At 44.1% G+C, this 18,328-nt stretch overlaps 1 protein-coding gene across 1 annotated transcript in view; it reads left to right on the top strand.

Annotated features, from left to right (window-relative positions):
• Positions 1 to 266: 266 nt before the first annotated feature.
• Positions 267 to 18,328, top strand: part of DDX10 (DEAD-box helicase 10) — a 168,370-nt gene continuing 150,308 nt past the window's right edge. The window contains exons 1-7 of the mRNA XM_081001915.1: positions 267 to 581; positions 6,910 to 6,970; positions 8,885 to 9,015; positions 9,237 to 9,395; positions 10,959 to 11,079; positions 13,150 to 13,339; positions 16,335 to 16,461. Coding sequence (XP_080858041.1) covers positions 282 to 581; positions 6,910 to 6,970; positions 8,885 to 9,015; positions 9,237 to 9,395; positions 10,959 to 11,079; positions 13,150 to 13,339; positions 16,335 to 16,461 — 1,089 coding nt within the window. The 5' untranslated portion in view covers positions 267 to 281. The remainder of the gene's footprint in view (positions 582 to 6,909; positions 6,971 to 8,884; positions 9,016 to 9,236; positions 9,396 to 10,958; positions 11,080 to 13,149; positions 13,340 to 16,334; positions 16,462 to 18,328) is intronic.

Here is an 18,328-nt window from a genome sequence, read left to right on the forward strand (position 1 = left end):
CGGCATTTAAAAAACGAGCAGCATTAGCCCAAGCGGCCAATACGGAAGTGCTGCATAGAAATATAACGTACATTTTTAATATAAGTTATCCAGCGCAAGGATAACCATTTGGAACGAATCAATGGGCGCATTGAAATTAATGGAGGAATCAAAGGATGCATTAAGCCCACACGGGGCAGATTCCCTCGCAGATTTGGGGATCTGCGGGGAGGATCTTTCCGTAGGGCAGGCTCCTCTCCCGCCCGCGGAGGGGTTGGGCTTTCCCTTCCCGTGGGGCGGAGATGGTGAGGCTGACGCGCTCTCCGTGCGCCCGGCTCCTCCTCCGGCCGCCGCGCGTTACGCTGCCAGGAAGCGTGTTTGCCGTGTCTCCCCACGCCGGCTCTTTCCACGCCGGCGGGATGGAGAAAAGCCGGGGGACCTTCGGCGGGCCCAGCGCGGACCCGGTGCGCAACTTCGAGCGCTGGAAGAAGAACTACGCCAAGCGCAAGGACCGGCTGCGCCAGCAGCGCCAAAAGCAGAAGCGCCCCGCTTGGGAGGTGGAGAAGGAAGGCATCGCCAGGTTGCAGCAGAGTTACTCGCAGGTAAGGGCAGAAAACCCCCCGGTTCCATCTCCAGTAGAGCTGGGAGAGACCCCTGGAGAGGTGCTGCCAGTCAGTGCAAGCAGTACGGAGCTAGATGGACGAATGGTCTGAGCCGCGAGAGAAGGCAGCTGGGCGCGCAGGGTGCTTTGAAAGCGCACCCCTTCCTTCAAAGGATTCTGGCCCCTCGCGGTGTCCAGGAACTACAGCACCCAGGATCCTTTGGGGGAAGGAGGGGGATTGCTCCAAATGTGTTCTGGAGTGGTTCTCAAACTCCACCCCCCCTCCGGGCCACACTTTCAGAATAAAAAATTAATCGCTGATTATTATTTTTATTGATAATAAGTGCATTGGGGAACGAAAAACAACAACAACTTGATTTGGAAAAAAAGACATCTAAAGTCATACCTGGGGATAAATACTGTTACGCTTCAGGTTGAGCACTTTCAGGTTGCGCTCCGCAGTGACCTGAGAGTAACAGAGCGCGTTACTTCCGGGTTTTGCCGCTCGCGCGTGCACCGACGGTCAAAATGGCGTCATGTGCGGAAGCGACGAAACACCACACACAGACGCGCTGTCGCGCCTTACGTTCTGTTCAGGATGCGAACGGGGCTCCGGAACGGATCCCGTTCGCATCCCGAGGTACCACTGTATCCATATTCTGCAAATAAAATTATTTTGATACTAGTACTGTATAACACACTGAAAACTTTAAGTGTTCCAGAAGACAAGGGGGGGGGGGGGTACCAGTAGCCAATAAACGCTCCTCCACCAACAGCAATAGAAATGTAAAAAGCCACATTTTAGCAGTTACTGGAAGGCATATGCTTTGGGTAGGCAAACTAAGGCCCGGGGGCCAAATCCGGCCCAATCGCCTTCTAAATCCGGCCCGCAGACGGTCCAGGAATCAGTTTTTACTGAGTAGAATGTGTCCTTTTATTTAAAACGCATCTCTGGGTTATTTATGGGGCATAGGGATTCATTCATTCCCCCCACAAGGTCTGAGGGACAGTGGACCAGCCCCCTGCTGAAAAAGTTTGCTGACCCCTGGCATATGCTGATGTTGGGGGCCAGGCAGACTTCCCTGGGGAGGGCATCTAGTGCTAGTACCAACCTGGCTTGCCTCCATTGGAAGATGGGCTCAAAACAGGATGTCCGATGACATGAAGTGTAGCGGGTTGGAAAAGGTGTTCCTTGGGGTTCCCTGGCCTTGTTTCAGATGAGGGTGCAGAAGGATGGAGTGTAGTTCCTATTAAGGAAGTAGAAATTCAGATTGGATCACATACATTAGTTTTTGGGGGTACTGATTGGTACCAGTGTTTGAAACTCCCGTTATTCTAGGCACGTTTTGCAGCAGGGAATTTCATTAGCGCGAACAGTTTCTGAGCTTAGGGTGCAGTACTGCGCTTAAGATTTCGGATTAAAACTGCAAAGTGGAAGGAAAGGAGAACCTTTTTCTGCCTCCCCACTCCCAGCTGCTCTCTGAAGACTGAAGAATTGACCCTCTTAAGAATATTAAGGGGGTGGACAGGAGAAAGACTAGACCATGTGAAAAATGAACATATTTTAACTGCAGTTCAGCTTTGTATTCCTGTTATTAAAAAGTGTGCCTAGGCATTCCGTTGTTGCGCCCTAACCTAGGCTTAAGGTGCCAATTAGCTCCTAGCTTTCATATCTCAGTTTCTAACACTGCTTGGCATTGCTGAGGAAACCCAGTCAGACGGGCAGGGTATAAATAAAAAAAATATTATTATTATTAGATGCCTGGAACCCCTGGATTCTTGCGTCGCTCAGAGATTGGAGTGGGGTGCAACGCTCTGTGTTCCTTGGGCTTGCATGCCTTCATGTTGTGAACCAAGAAGGTCTATGTACACACGCAAATACTTTGAACAATACAATTGTGCAATTTCTTTGTGAAAGGTGTTAGTGTTTAACAGTAGTGGCCAGTCTTCTATAACACGTGAGCGAAATCTAAAGCACAGCGTTGTATCTAATATATATTTTTTCCTGTTGTTTGCCTCATTTGCTGATCTGAAGTGGGGTGGAATTCCCCCCCCCAAAAAAAACCCCTATGTTTCAATCAATAAATCATTTTATTTGTATGTCACCTTTCCGTAGTTAAAGGCATGCTTGAGGCAACTTACTACATGGGAAAAAACATAATTCAAAACATAACGAAAGTAGTCATAAACAATAATAACACAGCAATAAACCATACCACCAAATTGAACAACATAAATCGTACTATAGATACAAACGATTCGTACAGTGGTGCCCCGCAAGATGAATGCCTCGCAAGACGAAAAACTCGCTAGACGAAAGGGTTTTGCGTTTTTTGAGTCGTTCCGCAAGACAAATTTCCCTATGGGCTTGCTTCGCAAGACGAAACGTTTTGCGAGTTCTTGCGAGTTTGTTTCCTTTTTCTTAAAGCCGCTAAGCCGTTAATAGCCGCTAAGCCGCTAATAGCCGTGCTTCGCAAGACGAAAAAACCGCAAGACGAAGAGACTCGTGGAACGGATTAATTTCGTCTTGCGAGGCACCGCTGTATCTTTTAACAGCAACAACCCCCACCAACAAAACCCTCTAAGCAACATCCCAGCCTAAGAGTCTGTTCGGCAGCCTCAGCTACTACTACTACTACTACTACTACTACTACTAATATGATCCATGGGTCCTCCTACACTTTCCTCTCTTTCAACTACAGATCTCTCCTACCTGTAGCATGTGAAGTGGATGGAGTTGGACTTTTCCTCTAGGAAGGAGATTTTGCTGCTGGGTCATGTGCACCTGGTTCTCCCTTTTCCTGTCCTGTGTGCATGATAGAAAGCCTGTTTGCTGGCTCCCCATGCTTGCTGGCTCCCTTTTACAGTGATTTTATTTACTGTATTTTCTGGCGTATAAGACTACTTTTTAACCCAGGAAAATCTTCTCAAAAGTCGGGGGTTGTCTTATACGCCGGCTACAGCAGCAGCTCCTGCAGCAACTCCCCACCAAAGGATAAAACGACAGCAAATTAAATCAGAGGACACCAAGCTCTCTAGATGAAGCAGAAATACACTTGGAAATTAGCCCCAGAAGCCCCCGGCCACTGGGAAGTGAAGCAGATTTCCGAGCTGGACTGGAGACTGGTTTTTTAAATTTTTATTTGGTGTGCATTGGAAGAGGGGTAGTCTTATATGGCGAGTATATCCCCAACTCTATATTTTAACTGGAAAAGATGGGGGGGGGGTCATCTTATACTCCGGAAAATACGGTACTTATTTACCATATTACTGTTTTGCCCAATAACAAGAGTTCTCTGGGCAGCTTCCAGTAACGTTGAAAGCATTAAAATGCAGTTCTTCACCATAAAACAAATAGAAATGCAGCATATAGCTGCTGCAGAAGCAGCAGCGAACGAAATTGTTCAGTAACAAAACTCTCAAAACGCCACAACCAACACAATATTTAATTTAGCTCAATCTTAAAATGAAAAATTTGGGTTTTTAATAAAGTTCTTAGCTTGTTGCTGTACAGACCACAAATCTTTTCCCAATCTTTTTTTCATGGGAGGCTGCTGATGTACTCAAAGCGCCCTGTGTTTACCATGAATTAATGCTACTGTCATTTCAAATACGAGTACATTAAGTTTTTTTAAAAAAATTATTGAGTTATACTGCAAATACATACAAATCAAAACTTTTAAATGTGAAAAGAGGGAAAAGGATTTAAAAAGGTTACAAAGAACAAAAAAATAAAAAGGAGAAATCTAAATAAATTACCTAAACTAATACAATTAAATCTTAATGAAGGTAAGAAAAAATCATAGATGGAACAGCGTTAACTCATTCATTATTAAACTAAGACTTTGCAAACATACACTTTAAACAGTTAATTTTTACATATTGTCTTTTTTCCTAAGAAGCTGACACTTCTTAGGTATTTCATTTTTCATATTCTTTTGTTTTTTGGACTTCCGTCAGTCTCATGACAGTTCATTATTCCTAATTAAAACCAACTTATCTGTATTTCAGTACATCCCTCATCTTGGTATCAGGGAGCTTTTTACCTTTGCAGGGTTATTCTAGACACAACCAGATCTTCACTGCTGAACCTTGACTCATCAGATATTTATTTAGGTACCCCCATTCTTTCTTAACTGTCTTATTTGACTTGTCTCTTATTATATCTGTCAGCTTTGCAAGTTCCAAGTACTCGCTCAGCTTACATAAACCATTCCTCTTTGGTGGGTAGGTGATCCTCCTTCCAATATTTAGCCACCAATACTCCTGCTGCTGACGTAGCATAGAGAAATGGTTTTATTTTATCTTTAGGGAAATTGTTTGTCAAAATTCCCAGAAGAAATGCTTCGGGGTTTTTTTTTGTAAAATGTGGTTCTTAATAATTTTTTCAATTCCTCATAGGTCATGTCCCAGAATTTCTTGGCACGCCCACCACATATGGTAGAAGGTTCCTGCTTGGTTTTTGCATCCCCAACACTTAATATTATGGGTTTTATTGATTTTTGCCAGCTTTAAAGGGGTCAAATACCACCTGTACAGTGGTACCTCAGCTTACATATGCTTCAGGTTACATACGCTTCAGGTTACAGACTCCGCTAACCCAGAAATAGTGCTTCAGGTTAAGAACTTTGCTTCAGGATGAGAACAGAAATCGTGCTCCGGCGGCGCAGCTGCAGCAGGAGGCCCCATTAGCTAAAGTGGTGCTTCAGGTTAAGAACAGTTTCAGGTTAAGAACGGACCTCCGGAACGAATTAAGTACTTAACCTGAGGTACCACTGTATTGCATTTTCATAAAATTCTCTCTTATTAAATAACAAGCTGTAAATTTTAAGTTTTAAGATCTAGATTCCAACACTCTTCATGTACAGAGTTATTGAAGCCAGTACGTTCTCAGCCAATGGTTCTGAAACGTCCCTTCCCTTATTCCAGCGCCTCTTTTTTTTTTTTTGAGACAGACTTTTTTTTTAAAAAAAGCTTCCACTGAAATGAAAGCTATGTGACTAATTTCCATTTTGATGATTGCTCTGCACGGCAATAATACAGTTTTGAAACTGCGGCATCATGAGCAGTGCTGAGAGAAACATGTGGAGTACAAAAACAGCAGCCGCTTTATATATATATATATATCCCAAGAGTAGAAATGATTAGGCAAATTTGTAATGAAGATATAGATGTGCGCGTCAAGAGTTCTAAGCGAGGCAGGTCTGTAATCAGCTTTTTTAAAATCTCTGCAGATAGACTCCTAATGCAAATTAGACACCTCATTTTGGGGGAGGGAAGTAGCAGGTTGAAAAATGTGGCGATGGCATTGCTTCCTCTTCGTATTAAAAAATCGCACATAAGACGTGCACCCTCTCATCTCATTACTTTCAGGGAAGATGTGAATATTAGAGTTGGAAGCAGTTACTGTAGGTATATTTAGATGATGGCTTTGATTGAAGTGAGATGTCTGGGTTATATGTACAAACCAGGAACAGGTGGCCTCTGGGAACATGGCAAGAGATATACAGTATTCCTTTTGATTGCCATATCCCCCCCCCCCCTCCCGAGATGTTGGCCTTACATTTCCAAGTGTTGCTGCACAGCCATTGAGTAAAAGGTAAAGGGACCCTTGACTGTTAGGTCCCGTCATGGATGACTCTGGGGTTGCGGCACTCATCTTGCTTTATTGGCTGAGGGAGCCGGCATACAGCTTCCGGGTCATGTGGCCAGCATGACTAAGCCGTTTCTGGTGAACCAGAGCAGCGCATGGAAACGCTGTTTACCTCCCGCCGGAGCAGTACCTATTTATGTACTTGCACTTCGTGCTTTTGAACTGTGAGGTTGGCAGGAGCTGGGGATTTGAACCGCTGACCTTCTGATTGGCGAGCCCTAGGCTCTGTGGTTTAACCCACAGCGCCACCTGCGTCCCGTAGCCATTAAGTAGGGAACTGCAATTTTGGCCTGGCCTAAGAATCAGGAGGTCGAAAACCACTGACAGACTGCAGACTAAGATTGCTAGTGATCCCTAGTTTATTAAGGAGCAACAAAGCAGGTGTTGTGTTTGACTGACATGGAAAGCCATGCTTAATTGCGACTTCTTGGTTTGTGCCTTCCCCTTGTTTCAGGGGAGGGGTGATTGTGCAGTGTGCCACTAGCAGGCTGCTTGTTCCCAAATAAACTGTGACAAACCAGCAACTCTTTCTTTCAACTCTGATGTGAGAATCTCTCTCATGGCAGCTAATTCTGTGTAATTAAGAAATTTGAGAGGGGACTGACTTGACAGATCCTCTTGTTCAATAATCTAAACGAGATCCTTTCAGATTTCACTTTTCTTTGCTTATTTTCAGATAAATGCAAATGAGGTTGTAAGATTTTCGGATTTTCCATTATCTAAGAAAACACTGAAAGGTAAGTACAATACTTTAGCAAGAATCTCTATGGCAGTTATTAGCCTACAACCTTATGCCAGGCATTTTCTGCTCCCAAAAATATTTTATAAACATTCCCTTCTTAGTTGCATGGGGTGATTTTTTTTTTACTTGCCTATAAGTAACCTGGCAGCAGTTATGTACAATCCTGCATGATTAGCCGGTTGAAGAAAGCATATTATCCAATGAATCATCACCTGCCCAGCAATACCTTAACTGGAAATTGGAAAACAGAAGTAATACCAACTATTACTGAAAGGCAGGTCAAAATGATTAATTATGCGGAACTGGCTAGAATATCGGGGAGAATAAAAGATCAGGATGAACAAAAGTTTTATGAAAATTGGAGTAAATACTTGGATTATATAAGAGACAATTGTAAATCTTTAAAGACACTGGCAGGATTTGATTAACTTCAACAGCTTATGATCAAAGAGATAAATGTATAAAATACGTGACATAAAGAAAATATATGATACTTACCGAAGGGGAGGAAGGAAGTCCAAAGCTCAGTAGAGCTAATGCTGTGTATGAGATGTATTAATACAATGAATGTATTGGAATGTATGTTTGATGAAAACTAATAAAAATTTAAGTTGGGGGGGAAAAAAGCAATACCTTAACTGTTGCTTTCCAACGATGTATTGCTTTTCCAACAGTTTTCATAACGTGTGATACCCTTATTTGGTGTCCTAGGGTACGTGTCAACTTCATATAATTATATATTCTGCTCTAATATTCTTAACTCGTTAATAACTTTGAGTGATATCGCTGCCTCAAAGTGACTAGGATTAACTGCATGTGGAGAGATACAGTTGGACAACGACACAGACCCAGTTTCCCACCAGCCCAGTGTAGGGCCTTGCAAGAATCCCATGTGGAGTTTGCCATGTGTGACAAATGCACACATCTAAGGTGCACAGAGGGGGTGAATTGGGCCCTTGAACATTGATTACACATGGTGAACCATGTGCAAGATCTAGTGGATGTTCTTTGCCTTCGACTATAGCCATATTTGATACACAGGCTTGCAACGCAGTTCACACAAATATTTACCAGTATGCATGCCCATATTCATCTCAGGTAATTGGAGGATGGGAGGTTCAGATGAACCTTCTCACATGTTGGATAGAGATTGAAGTGCTCTTCAGATGTTGTGGACTGTAACACTCATGATCCACAGCCAGGAGTTATGGGAGTTGTAGTCCACAACATCTGGAGGCAACCATGTTGGGTAACCTTGTGTTAAAACAACAAGCTAGGGCAGTGGTCCTCAAACTTCTTTCTCTGGGCAACTTCATTATCTTGCACCACACCAAATTACAATAAATACACTGGAAAACAAACAAAAAAATCACAACTAGGATTGGCCTCAGGATCACTTGAAGCTTTTGCTCTCCTATTGCATCTATCTGTATTCTGAAAATTAAGAAATATTTCGATTTTAATACAATGCTCTGCTGAAATGTTTTAATGTTTCTTTGATTGTCCTTGAATCTGCCTGCCACACTTGCCATCCTCTCCTTCCACATCAGTGTGGTGCGCCTCACCCTTTGAGAACCACCAAGGGCTTGTGGACTAGCCCCTGAACCCCATCAGCAATTGTGAGAATGGTCCTATAGCTGTGTACATTGGGCTTCTCCATTTCAGAGCGGGGGGGGGCATAGGCTTTAGGTCAACCAGAGCATCCTCCTTTCACAGAAGAGCAGTATTAGTACATGTGTAGGCCTACTTCTCACAGCGGCTGAACGCAGTCAGTGGTGGCGGCACTAGGTCACATACCGCCACCACTGGACTCTCACATGCTTTTAACATGAGGGTTTCTCTCCCTCCCCCCTGGTGAATGGTTGATTCCAAGCAGGTTGATATATATATATGGTCTTCCTCACACCAGGACTGCAGGAAGCTCAGTATCGCATGGTGACTGAAATCCAGAGGCAGACCATAGGTTTGGCCTTGCAAGGTAAAGACGTATTGGGCGCTGCGAAGACTGGATCTGGCAAAACATTGGCTTTCATTGTACCTGTAAGTAATGTATCTCATAATTTCATATTCTCCTGTAGGCCCAGGGGCAGCCAATATGATGCCCTTTTGGTTGTTGTGGCCTGCCAGTTCCCATCAGCCTCAGTGAGCTTGGCCAGTGACTATGGGCATTGCAGTCCTGATTTTTCTTTTCCCCTTAAAAAAAATATATTCGCCGAGTGAAATTAATAGGGCTTCTAACTGGCATTTTTGTCACTGTCCAGGCTCTGGAGATCTTATACCGTCAACAGTGGACTCCCATGGATGGACTGGGAGTTCTGATCATATCGCCTACCCGAGAGTTGGCGTACCAAACGTTTGAGGTTCTGCGTAAGGTGGGGAAGAATCATGAGTTCTCGGCTGGGCTTATCATTGGTGGAAAGGTTTGTTCCTTCCTTTAAAATAAATAAATACATACATACATACATACATACATACAAGATCTCCCCCCACTGCTCCCTCTGTCTAACCCATAAGGATTGCTTATGGTTTGAAAATTATACTGGGATGTTGTACTAAGTGACTGGTAATTTTCTTATAACTCGGTGCGACATATTTCCAAGGAAATGGGTTCCAAGGAAACATTGGCACATACGTAAAGGTAAAGGTAAAGGGACCCCTGACCATTAGGTCCGGTCATGACCGACTCTGGGGCTGCAGCGCTCCTCTCGCTTTATTGGCCGAGGGAGCCGGCGTACAGCTTCCGGGTCATGTGGCCAGCATGACTAAGCCGCTTCTGGTGAACCAGAGCAGCGCACGGAAACGCCGTTTACCTTCCCGCTGGAGCAGTACCTATTTATCTACTTGCACTTTGACGTGCTTTCGAACTGCTAGGTTGGCAGAAGCAGGGACCGAGCAACGGGAGCTCACCCCGTCACGGGGATTCAAACCGCCGACCTTCTGATCGGCAAATCCTAGGCTCTGTGGTTTAACCCACAGCGCCACACCTCCATTTAAAAGGCATGGGTCATGCGCTGTCTGAAATGTGCATCCTTTCAAGAAAGCTCTGTATTGATTTTCCACCATAATGGCACTTATTGCCCATTGAAAGCTGTCCCAGTGAAGTGAGTTGTCACAGGCTTGCCTGAGAATGCTTTGATTCTGATTTTGGTGTCCCTCTGGGTGTTGGGTGTCCCACAGAGTCTTGATGCGTGTAAGCAAGCTTTGATGGAGTCACTTAAAATGTCCCAAGTAGAGGCAGTGATTTGGTTTTACTGGAAAACTCTGAATTTGAAAATGTTCAGTCTGTGTCAGAAAACTTTGATGCCTTAGAGAATGACCTAAGCATGTTCATTTACTTGTACTTAAACAAATTGAAGCTTTTTGAAGCTGCCACTCTTGCCTAATAATGTATTTGCAATTGGCATTCATTCCCAGTTACTTACAGACTTGTGAACTGGAAAAATAAAGCACTGGGAATTTTTCTTCCTTGCATTGTTAGTTAGAGGCTGTTACATCTCTAAAGGTGCCTTTCGGTCGTGGCTTGTTGTGTAGATAGAGTTTTCCTGCGTGCCACAAGACACACAGTTTGAAATCGCTCAGAGGTGTGTGTGTGTGTGTGTGTGTGTGTGTGTGTATGGCCAGATCTTACTGTGATGAAGAAGAGAAGAGTTTGGATTTTATATCCCGCTTTATCATTACCCAAAGGATTCTCAAAGCGGCTAACATTCTCCTTTCCCTTCCTCCCTCAAAACAAACACTCTGTGAGGTGAGTGGGGCTGAGAGACTTCAGAGAAGTGTGACTGGCCCAAGGTCACCCAGCAGCTGCATGTGGAGGAGCGGAGACGCGAACCCAGTTCCCCAGATTACGAGTTTATCGCTCCTAACCACTACACCACACTGGCTCTCAGTGTGATCTGCTGCACCTGAATGGGCTTGGAGAGGAGCTCCCTGCGTCACAACCGTATATTCTGAAATCATGCCCTCAAACCTGTCTGATATTTCAGGACCTGAAACAAGAATCGGAAAGAATCCACAATATAAACATACTGATATGTACTCCGGGACGGCTTTTACAGCACATGGACGAAACATCATATTTCCATGCCTGCAATCTGCAGATGTTGAGTAAGTGAAATGTTCCAATTTATTTTCTGTCTTTTTTTACTTTTACTGAATAGGCTTAATCTGAAATCTGTAAATGGTCCAAAATGCTTGCGCTGGAAGCCACTGCCCAGAGCTGAAGCTCCATTAAAGCACGCAGAGGATGATCTGGGGTTGTAGCTTCCGTGCTTGATCTTTGTAACATACAAAGCCCTTCCATGAATTGGAAGGGAATGGGAAGAACCTGTTTGTGCTCCATGATTTGGTTCCATTTTTGTTGATCCGCAGACAGGACTTCTACTAAATGCATTGAAAATAAATACATTAAACATTGAAAAAGTGTTCGGTTGGTGGGCAGTGGAGAGGTGAGCAGGCCAGAAGACCAAATCAGTGCTCCGTGCACAGATATGGTTCGGTGCACTTGGATAAGGCTAGTCCTATTTTATTTATTGTTTTTGTAGTCCTCTTCTTTGCCAGCGTGTCAGAGTTGGTCTGTCGTTTTACAACACACACAAAATGAACAACTTCAATAAAAGCAGCAGAACAATAGGTCAGGCTGCTGTAAGATTCCCCACCCTGGGACCAGGTAACGTTACGTTCTTGGTCTAGGCAGGCACACACATACTTAGAGCTCTTGGAACAGCCAAGCATATGAAGCTGCTAAGATCACTGCCCCATTGAACCCACTACTGTCTACTCGGATCGGCAGCAGCTTTCCAGGGTCTCAGGCAGAGGGTCATCCCGTACCCTGGTGATGCCAGGGATTGGACCTGGGACCTTCTGCTTGCAAAGGATGTACTGTGCCACATTGCTGTGGCCCTTTGTCTCTGTTTGTTACAGATTAATAATAGTAATAATAATAATAATTTATTTATACCCTGCCCATCTGGCTGGGTTTCCCCAGCCACTCTGGGCGGCTCCCAACAGAATATTAAAAACACGATAAAACATCAAACATTAAAAACTTCCCTAAACAGGGTAACCTTCAGATGTCTTCTAAAAGTCAGATAGTTGTTTATTTCCTTGACATCTGATAGGAGGGTGTTCCACAGGGCAGGTGCCACTACCGAGAAGGCCCTCTGCCTGGTTCCCTTTAACCTCACTTCTTGCAATGAGGGAACTGCCAGAAGGACCTCGGAGCTGGACCTCAGTTTCTGGGCTGAACGATGGGGGTGGAGACGCTCCTTCAGGTATACTGGGCCAATGCCGTTTAGGGCTTTAAAGGTCAGCACCAACACTTTAAATTGTCTTTGGAAAATTACAGGGAGCCAATGTAGGTCTTTTAGGACTGTTGTTGTATGGTCCCGGCGGCCACTCCCAGTCACCAGTCTAGCTGCCGCATTCTGAATTAGTTGTAGTTTTCGGGTCACCTTCAAAGGTAGCCCCACGTAGAGCGCATTGCAGTAGTCCAAGCGGGAGATAACCAGAGTGTGCACCACTCTGGCGAGACAGTCCATGGGCAGGTAGGGCCTCAGCCTGCATACCAGATGAAGCTGGACACAGAATTTACCTGCGCCTCCACGGATAGCTGTGAGTCCAAAATGACTCCTAGGCTGTGCACCTGGTCCTTCAGGGGCACAGTTCCCCCATTCAGGACCAGGGAGTCATCTGCACCTGTCCGCCCCCTGTCCCCCCAAAACAGTCCTTCTGTCTTGTCAGGATTCAACCTCAATCTGTTAGCCGCCATCCGCCACCCACCGCCTCCAGACACTTGCACAGGAAAGCTATGATATGTGAATGAATTCTCACATGTGGAAGGAGGCTTGACTGGGGTGTCAGAATTGTACAACAGTGGAAGACCGTGTCTCGGGAGCTTTTGTAAGTGATATTTGAACAGAGGCTGGACAGTCCTCTGTCAGGATCCTGTAGTTTGCATCCTGCATTATAGTGGGTTCAATTAGGTGACCTCCCAAGGCCCTGTCTGTGAAGGCTGACCCCAACAAATCCCTTCTTGTGTGTATTTTGGAGCGATGCCTTTCATGTGGATAAGCCCCTGCTATCAGTGTGGAAATTAGTCTCACGCTCTGTCTGAAGGTTAGAAGCTTAGGGGGAGAAAAAAATCCAATTCCTTCCAGCTGGCCTTTCTCATTCCAGTACTTGATGAAGCTGACAGAATTCTGGACATGGGTTTTGCTGATACGATGAATGCAATCATAGAAAACCTTCCCGAGACGCGCCAGACTCTGCTTTTCTCAGCCACGCAAACCAAATCAGTGAAGGACCTGGCCCGGCTGAGCTTGAAAGATCCAGAATATATCTGGGTACACGAGAAGGCAAAGTTCAGGTAGGAGAATTCTTCTCTATCTGGACTTCGAAGGAAGTAAAGGATAGCTCTGTTTTACTCCATTATGTGCCTGGTTATGAAAGGGGTGGGATGGAGAGTCATGTTATTCAGCCTGAGGCCTTGGGATAACACAGGCTAGAAAACTGAAGTTGGTGCGCGCGCGCACACACACACACACACACACACACGAGAGAGAGAGAGAGAGGGTGAGAGAGAGAAAGAAATTAATTGGGTCAGTTGAAGTGTGGTTGTAGAATTCTTTTTTTCAACTCCTGTTCTGTCATTTTAAGTACTATGTGTGCTACAAATCACTGTGATATATAACTTTTTGGCCCTGCGGCAGGGAACTGTAAGCTGAAGTAAGTATATAAAATAGCCAATTTAAAATAGATGAAACTGGCTTAACTGTGTGGCTGTCAAAAGCCAGCCTAAGTAATTCTCAATTTGATACTCATCTCTCTCCATCACCAAGGCTTCAACAGGTGACCAGAAAATTTAAAGATGCAGGATTCAGTTTGTAATTGAATTAAAGACCAGCCCGACAGCTGAAAGCAATAATGCATATTTCCAAGTTTATGCATGCTTAGGACTACAATCTGTGTTCTGTGACTTTCAACAAATCAGGGGTGGGGAACCATTTTTTTTGTTTTTGCTAGCAGGCCGCACTCCCTCCTGTGTAAACTTTTGAGGGCTACATGACAGCAGTAGTTGGGACCAGAGGCAAAATGGGCAGAGCAACAAATTTATTGTTGTTGTTGTTATTTATTACTTTTCTCTACTGCCCCTTTCACCTGAGGTTCACAGGGTGGTTTACAGTATAAAAACATGAAAATACATAGCATAGTAACAAACAAAAACAACGTTCCTTTCCCCAATTTAAAAGGCCATTGATAGCTCAGTTAGGCAAAGGCCTGGGAGAAGAGGAGTGCTTTTGCTTGACGCCTAAAGATAGGTAACAAAGGCACCAGGTGAGCCTCTGGGGGGAGAGCATTCCACAAGCGGGGAGCCCCTGCGGAAAAGGCCTTTTCTTGCGATGCCACCCTCTGGACCTCTCGTGGCGGAGGCACATGAAGACTGAAGCATCCAGGCCAGTTCATAAGGGGAGAGGCGATCCTTGAGGCATGTGGTCCTGAGCCATTTAAGGCTTTACAGGTCAAAAAGTAGCACTTAGAAATGGGCCTGGAAACTAATTGGTGGCTAGCGCAGTTGGGCCTAGATTGGCATTCTATATACCCCCAAGCTACATACCTGCTCCTTCCTGTGGGAGTGTAACCTCATCAAGAGCAGGTCACTTCCCATCCATTCTAGTCCATGACCGCCCACAAAGAGTGCTTCAGTCTTTTCCTTCAGTTTGTTGGCTCTCATCCAGTCCATTATCCAGGCAGGACAACGGTCCAGCACTTCCACTGCCACACCTGCGGGATGTAAAGGAGAAATAGAGCTGTGTGTCATCAGCATATTGCTGACAATGTACTCCAAAAGTCTGGGTGACCCCACTCGGGTTAAACTGCATGGGGGGATAAAACTGAACCCTGAGGAACCCTACATTGAAAGCAGTGGAAAAATGTATATTTTACCATTGTACACTAGGCTAGTTTCTACACGCAGAGACCCCTCTCTAAACTCCATCCAGACAAGCAAGAGGTGCTTTTCATAGATTTCACAGAATTGTAGAGCTGGAAGTATCATCTTGAGTGTCATCTAGTCAAACCTTAGTCTGATTTAATGTGCACTCTTGCAGGGATTTTTTTTTTTCCTTTCTGGTGAGCAAACGGTAATGCCTTTGTGATGACACTTCTGTACTCTTCGGAAAAATCCAAGCAGCTTGAATTGGGACATTAAAACAAAGCACGGATATTTTTAAACGGGAATTACTGCTTTGAGAAACAGTATTTCACAGTTTACCAGAATGAGGGGGCGGGGATTCCGAGCAAGATTAGTACAAGGCAGCGATGTCAGCTGCGTAATTTACGGAGCAATGGGCTGGATCAAATTATTACAGATCACTGCAATTTCGGCAGAGCAACAGCCATCTTCAATAAAACACTGGGGATTTTAATTTTTTTTTTTAAGGTTTCAGGTTCAACCATGGCAGGGTATAATGAAGTATTTTGCATAAGTTTTGAGCGTGGCGGGGGAGCATTAATTTAAGGCACTTATATCTCAGCAGTGGACAATCGGATTGGAATGCATCTTTGCATAGGTTCGCCGTGAGTTGTATTGATGCTTTCTGCCAGAGATCAGTGGGAGAGGGTATGATTTGTGAGAAGGAAACCCCTGACCTTTCCAGTTAGAAAAGCATCTCTAAAAAATACCTCTGTTCCAAACCCTGAAGAGCAGTGGTCAACAAACTTTTTCAGCAGGGGGCCAGTCCACTGTCCCTCAGACCTTGTGGGGGGCCGAACTATATTTTGGAAAAAAAGTGAACGAATTCCTATGCCCCACAAATAACCCAGAGATGCATTGTAAATAAAAGGACACATTCTACTCATGTAAAAATACGCTGGTTCCTGGACCATCCACAGGCCGGATTTAGAAGGCAATTGGGCCAGATCTGGCCCCCGGGCCTTAGTTTGCCTACCCATGCTGAAGAGGCACTGCTGGGTGGAGTAGACAAGCCTTCTTCATCCTGGTGCCCACCACGTATTTTGGACTATAACTCCCAGGCAGCACATGAATAGATCTATATGATTTAATATTATTTATTTCATTTGTATGCTGACCTATACATACGTTCTTTGGTTTTAAGTTCTTTGGTTTTAATGACTTATGCCTTGTTTATCTATATTTTGCTCTTAGTTAATTCATGGGTTGTGATTGAGATTGATAGGGTTGTGTATGTGTGTTTATATACACACACACATTTATACATAAACATACATATTTCGTATTCTACATGTGTTGGCCACCTTGTGCACCATTTGGTAGAAAGGCAGGATGATGAATTGTGCCCAATAATAATGATGATAAATATGTGATTATTATTATTTTTTAGTACTCCAGCAACTTTGGAACAGAACTACGTTGTTTGTGAACTGCACCAGAAAATCAATATGTTGTACTCCTTTTTGAGAAGTCATCTGAATAAGAAAAGTATTGTATTTTTTGCAAGCTGTAAAGAGGTATTGAATATCTATAATTCTATCTCTTAACCATTTATAAAAAATGCTTTCACTTTTTCTTTTCTTTTTAAATATCAAGTTAATACCGTTCCTGCCAGGACTTCAGGCAAGGGTCTTGTATCATAAATTAAAGTACCTGTGAGATATTCTCCTGTGCCCAGCAAGCGGGAATATGTTAATAAATACTTTAAAACAGGAGATATTAAAAGTTTGCTATAGCGGGTAAAAGTTTGTGCAGAAGTCCAGCGAAACGTCTTCCTGTTTGAGTCCTGAAGCTGAACATGCAGTTCTACTAGAGATTACAGTGGTACCTCAGGTTACAGATGCTTCAGGTTACAGACGCTTCAGGTTACAGACTCCGTTAACCCAGAAATAGTACCTTGGGTTAAGAACTTTGCTTCAGGATGAGAACAGAAATCGCATGGCAGCAGCGGGAGGCCCTGTTAGCTAAAGTGGTACCTCAGGTTAAGAACAGTTTCAGGTTAAGAACGGACATCCAGAACGAATAAAGTTCTTAATCCGAGGTACCACTGTACACTTAAGTGTCCTCAAGCCAGTGTTTCTCTCTGTGTGTCTCTATATCTACCTATCTAAACTTAGGCCTAGTTCATTTACAAGCAGAAGATGGGATGGTAAATATGCATCCCAAACAGCAGGGATTCTCAAACTTTCTATTGTCATAGCCCACTTGAGACAGCTGAGAATTACAGTGGTACCTCAGTTTACAACCTTAATCCATTCTGGAAGTCCATTCTTAAACTGAAACCGTTCTTAAACTGAGGCGCGCTTTCCCTAATGAGGCCTCCCGCTGCCGGTGCCCTTCCACCATTCGGATTCCATTCTTAGACTGAGGTAAAGTTCGCAAACTCTGACACTACTTCCGGTTTTGCGGAGTTCGTAAACTGAATAGTTTGTAAACAGGGCTGTTCTCAAACTGAGGTACCACTGTACTGAGGTCCACCGGTTACAAAATAGTGCTGTGTGGGCATAGCCAGGTATAAAATGGTGACCGCTGCAGGCAGAGTTTGACATAAGCATTTACTGACTACTTTCTACTGATAGGTTTTTTCACCGCAGCATTTTCCGTGTGGTGTTTTCCTTGTGTCAAGCTTTCCTCACAATAAATACAGACCTTTGCTCTGGAGGTATTGTGACTCAGCCTACCTGCTGTTTCAAATAAGTGTTGAACACACACACACACACACCAAATGTCCCTGGGTTGAAAGAGTTTTGGAAAAAGATACTGCTGTTTTTGTAATTACGAAGAGGTAGGATCCTCCTCTGATATTGTTGAACTTAAAGAAAGTAAAAAAAAAAAACATCGCACCATCTCTGATGTCCATAACTGTAAATCTGTTCGTGACACTGGATTGTGATTAAAAAGCCTGGGAAATTTGTTAAAAACATGAGAAGAATTCTGCTGCATCATACCAAAGGCCCTTTTAGACCTGAATTCTGTTCTCACAGTGGCGCCAGATGGCCATGGGAAGTTCGCAAACAGGGCAGGATAATTCTTCAGGAACCTTAGCAGCTGAGTTTGAAAATGAAAATGATTTCTGTTCAAACTGCTCCCTGATAGATCGGAGTGCCTTTTTTGGTCAATTGGAACATTTTAGTTAATCAGACTGAATAATTGAAGTAAAGACAAATGAACTATTTAAGCTGCAACTTTATAGTAATAGCGATTGCTATTTCTAAATTCACTCACCACCCCCCCCCCCAGCGTAGGGCTATCACAGTTTGATGATAAGATTGGAAGAAATGACATGTCAGTGGGGATGGGCTTGAACACCCTTCCCTCCCCACCCAGCCCCAGTGCCTGGCTAACGTTTTTCAGATGCAGAGCCCTTTGCTGTGGCTAATAAAT

Source organism: Podarcis pityusensis (genome assembly GCF_964106645.2).
Source record: "Podarcis pityusensis genome assembly, chromosome: 4".
In the NCBI taxonomy this organism is placed as follows: Eukaryota; Metazoa; Chordata; class Lepidosauria; order Squamata; family Lacertidae; genus Podarcis; species Podarcis pityusensis.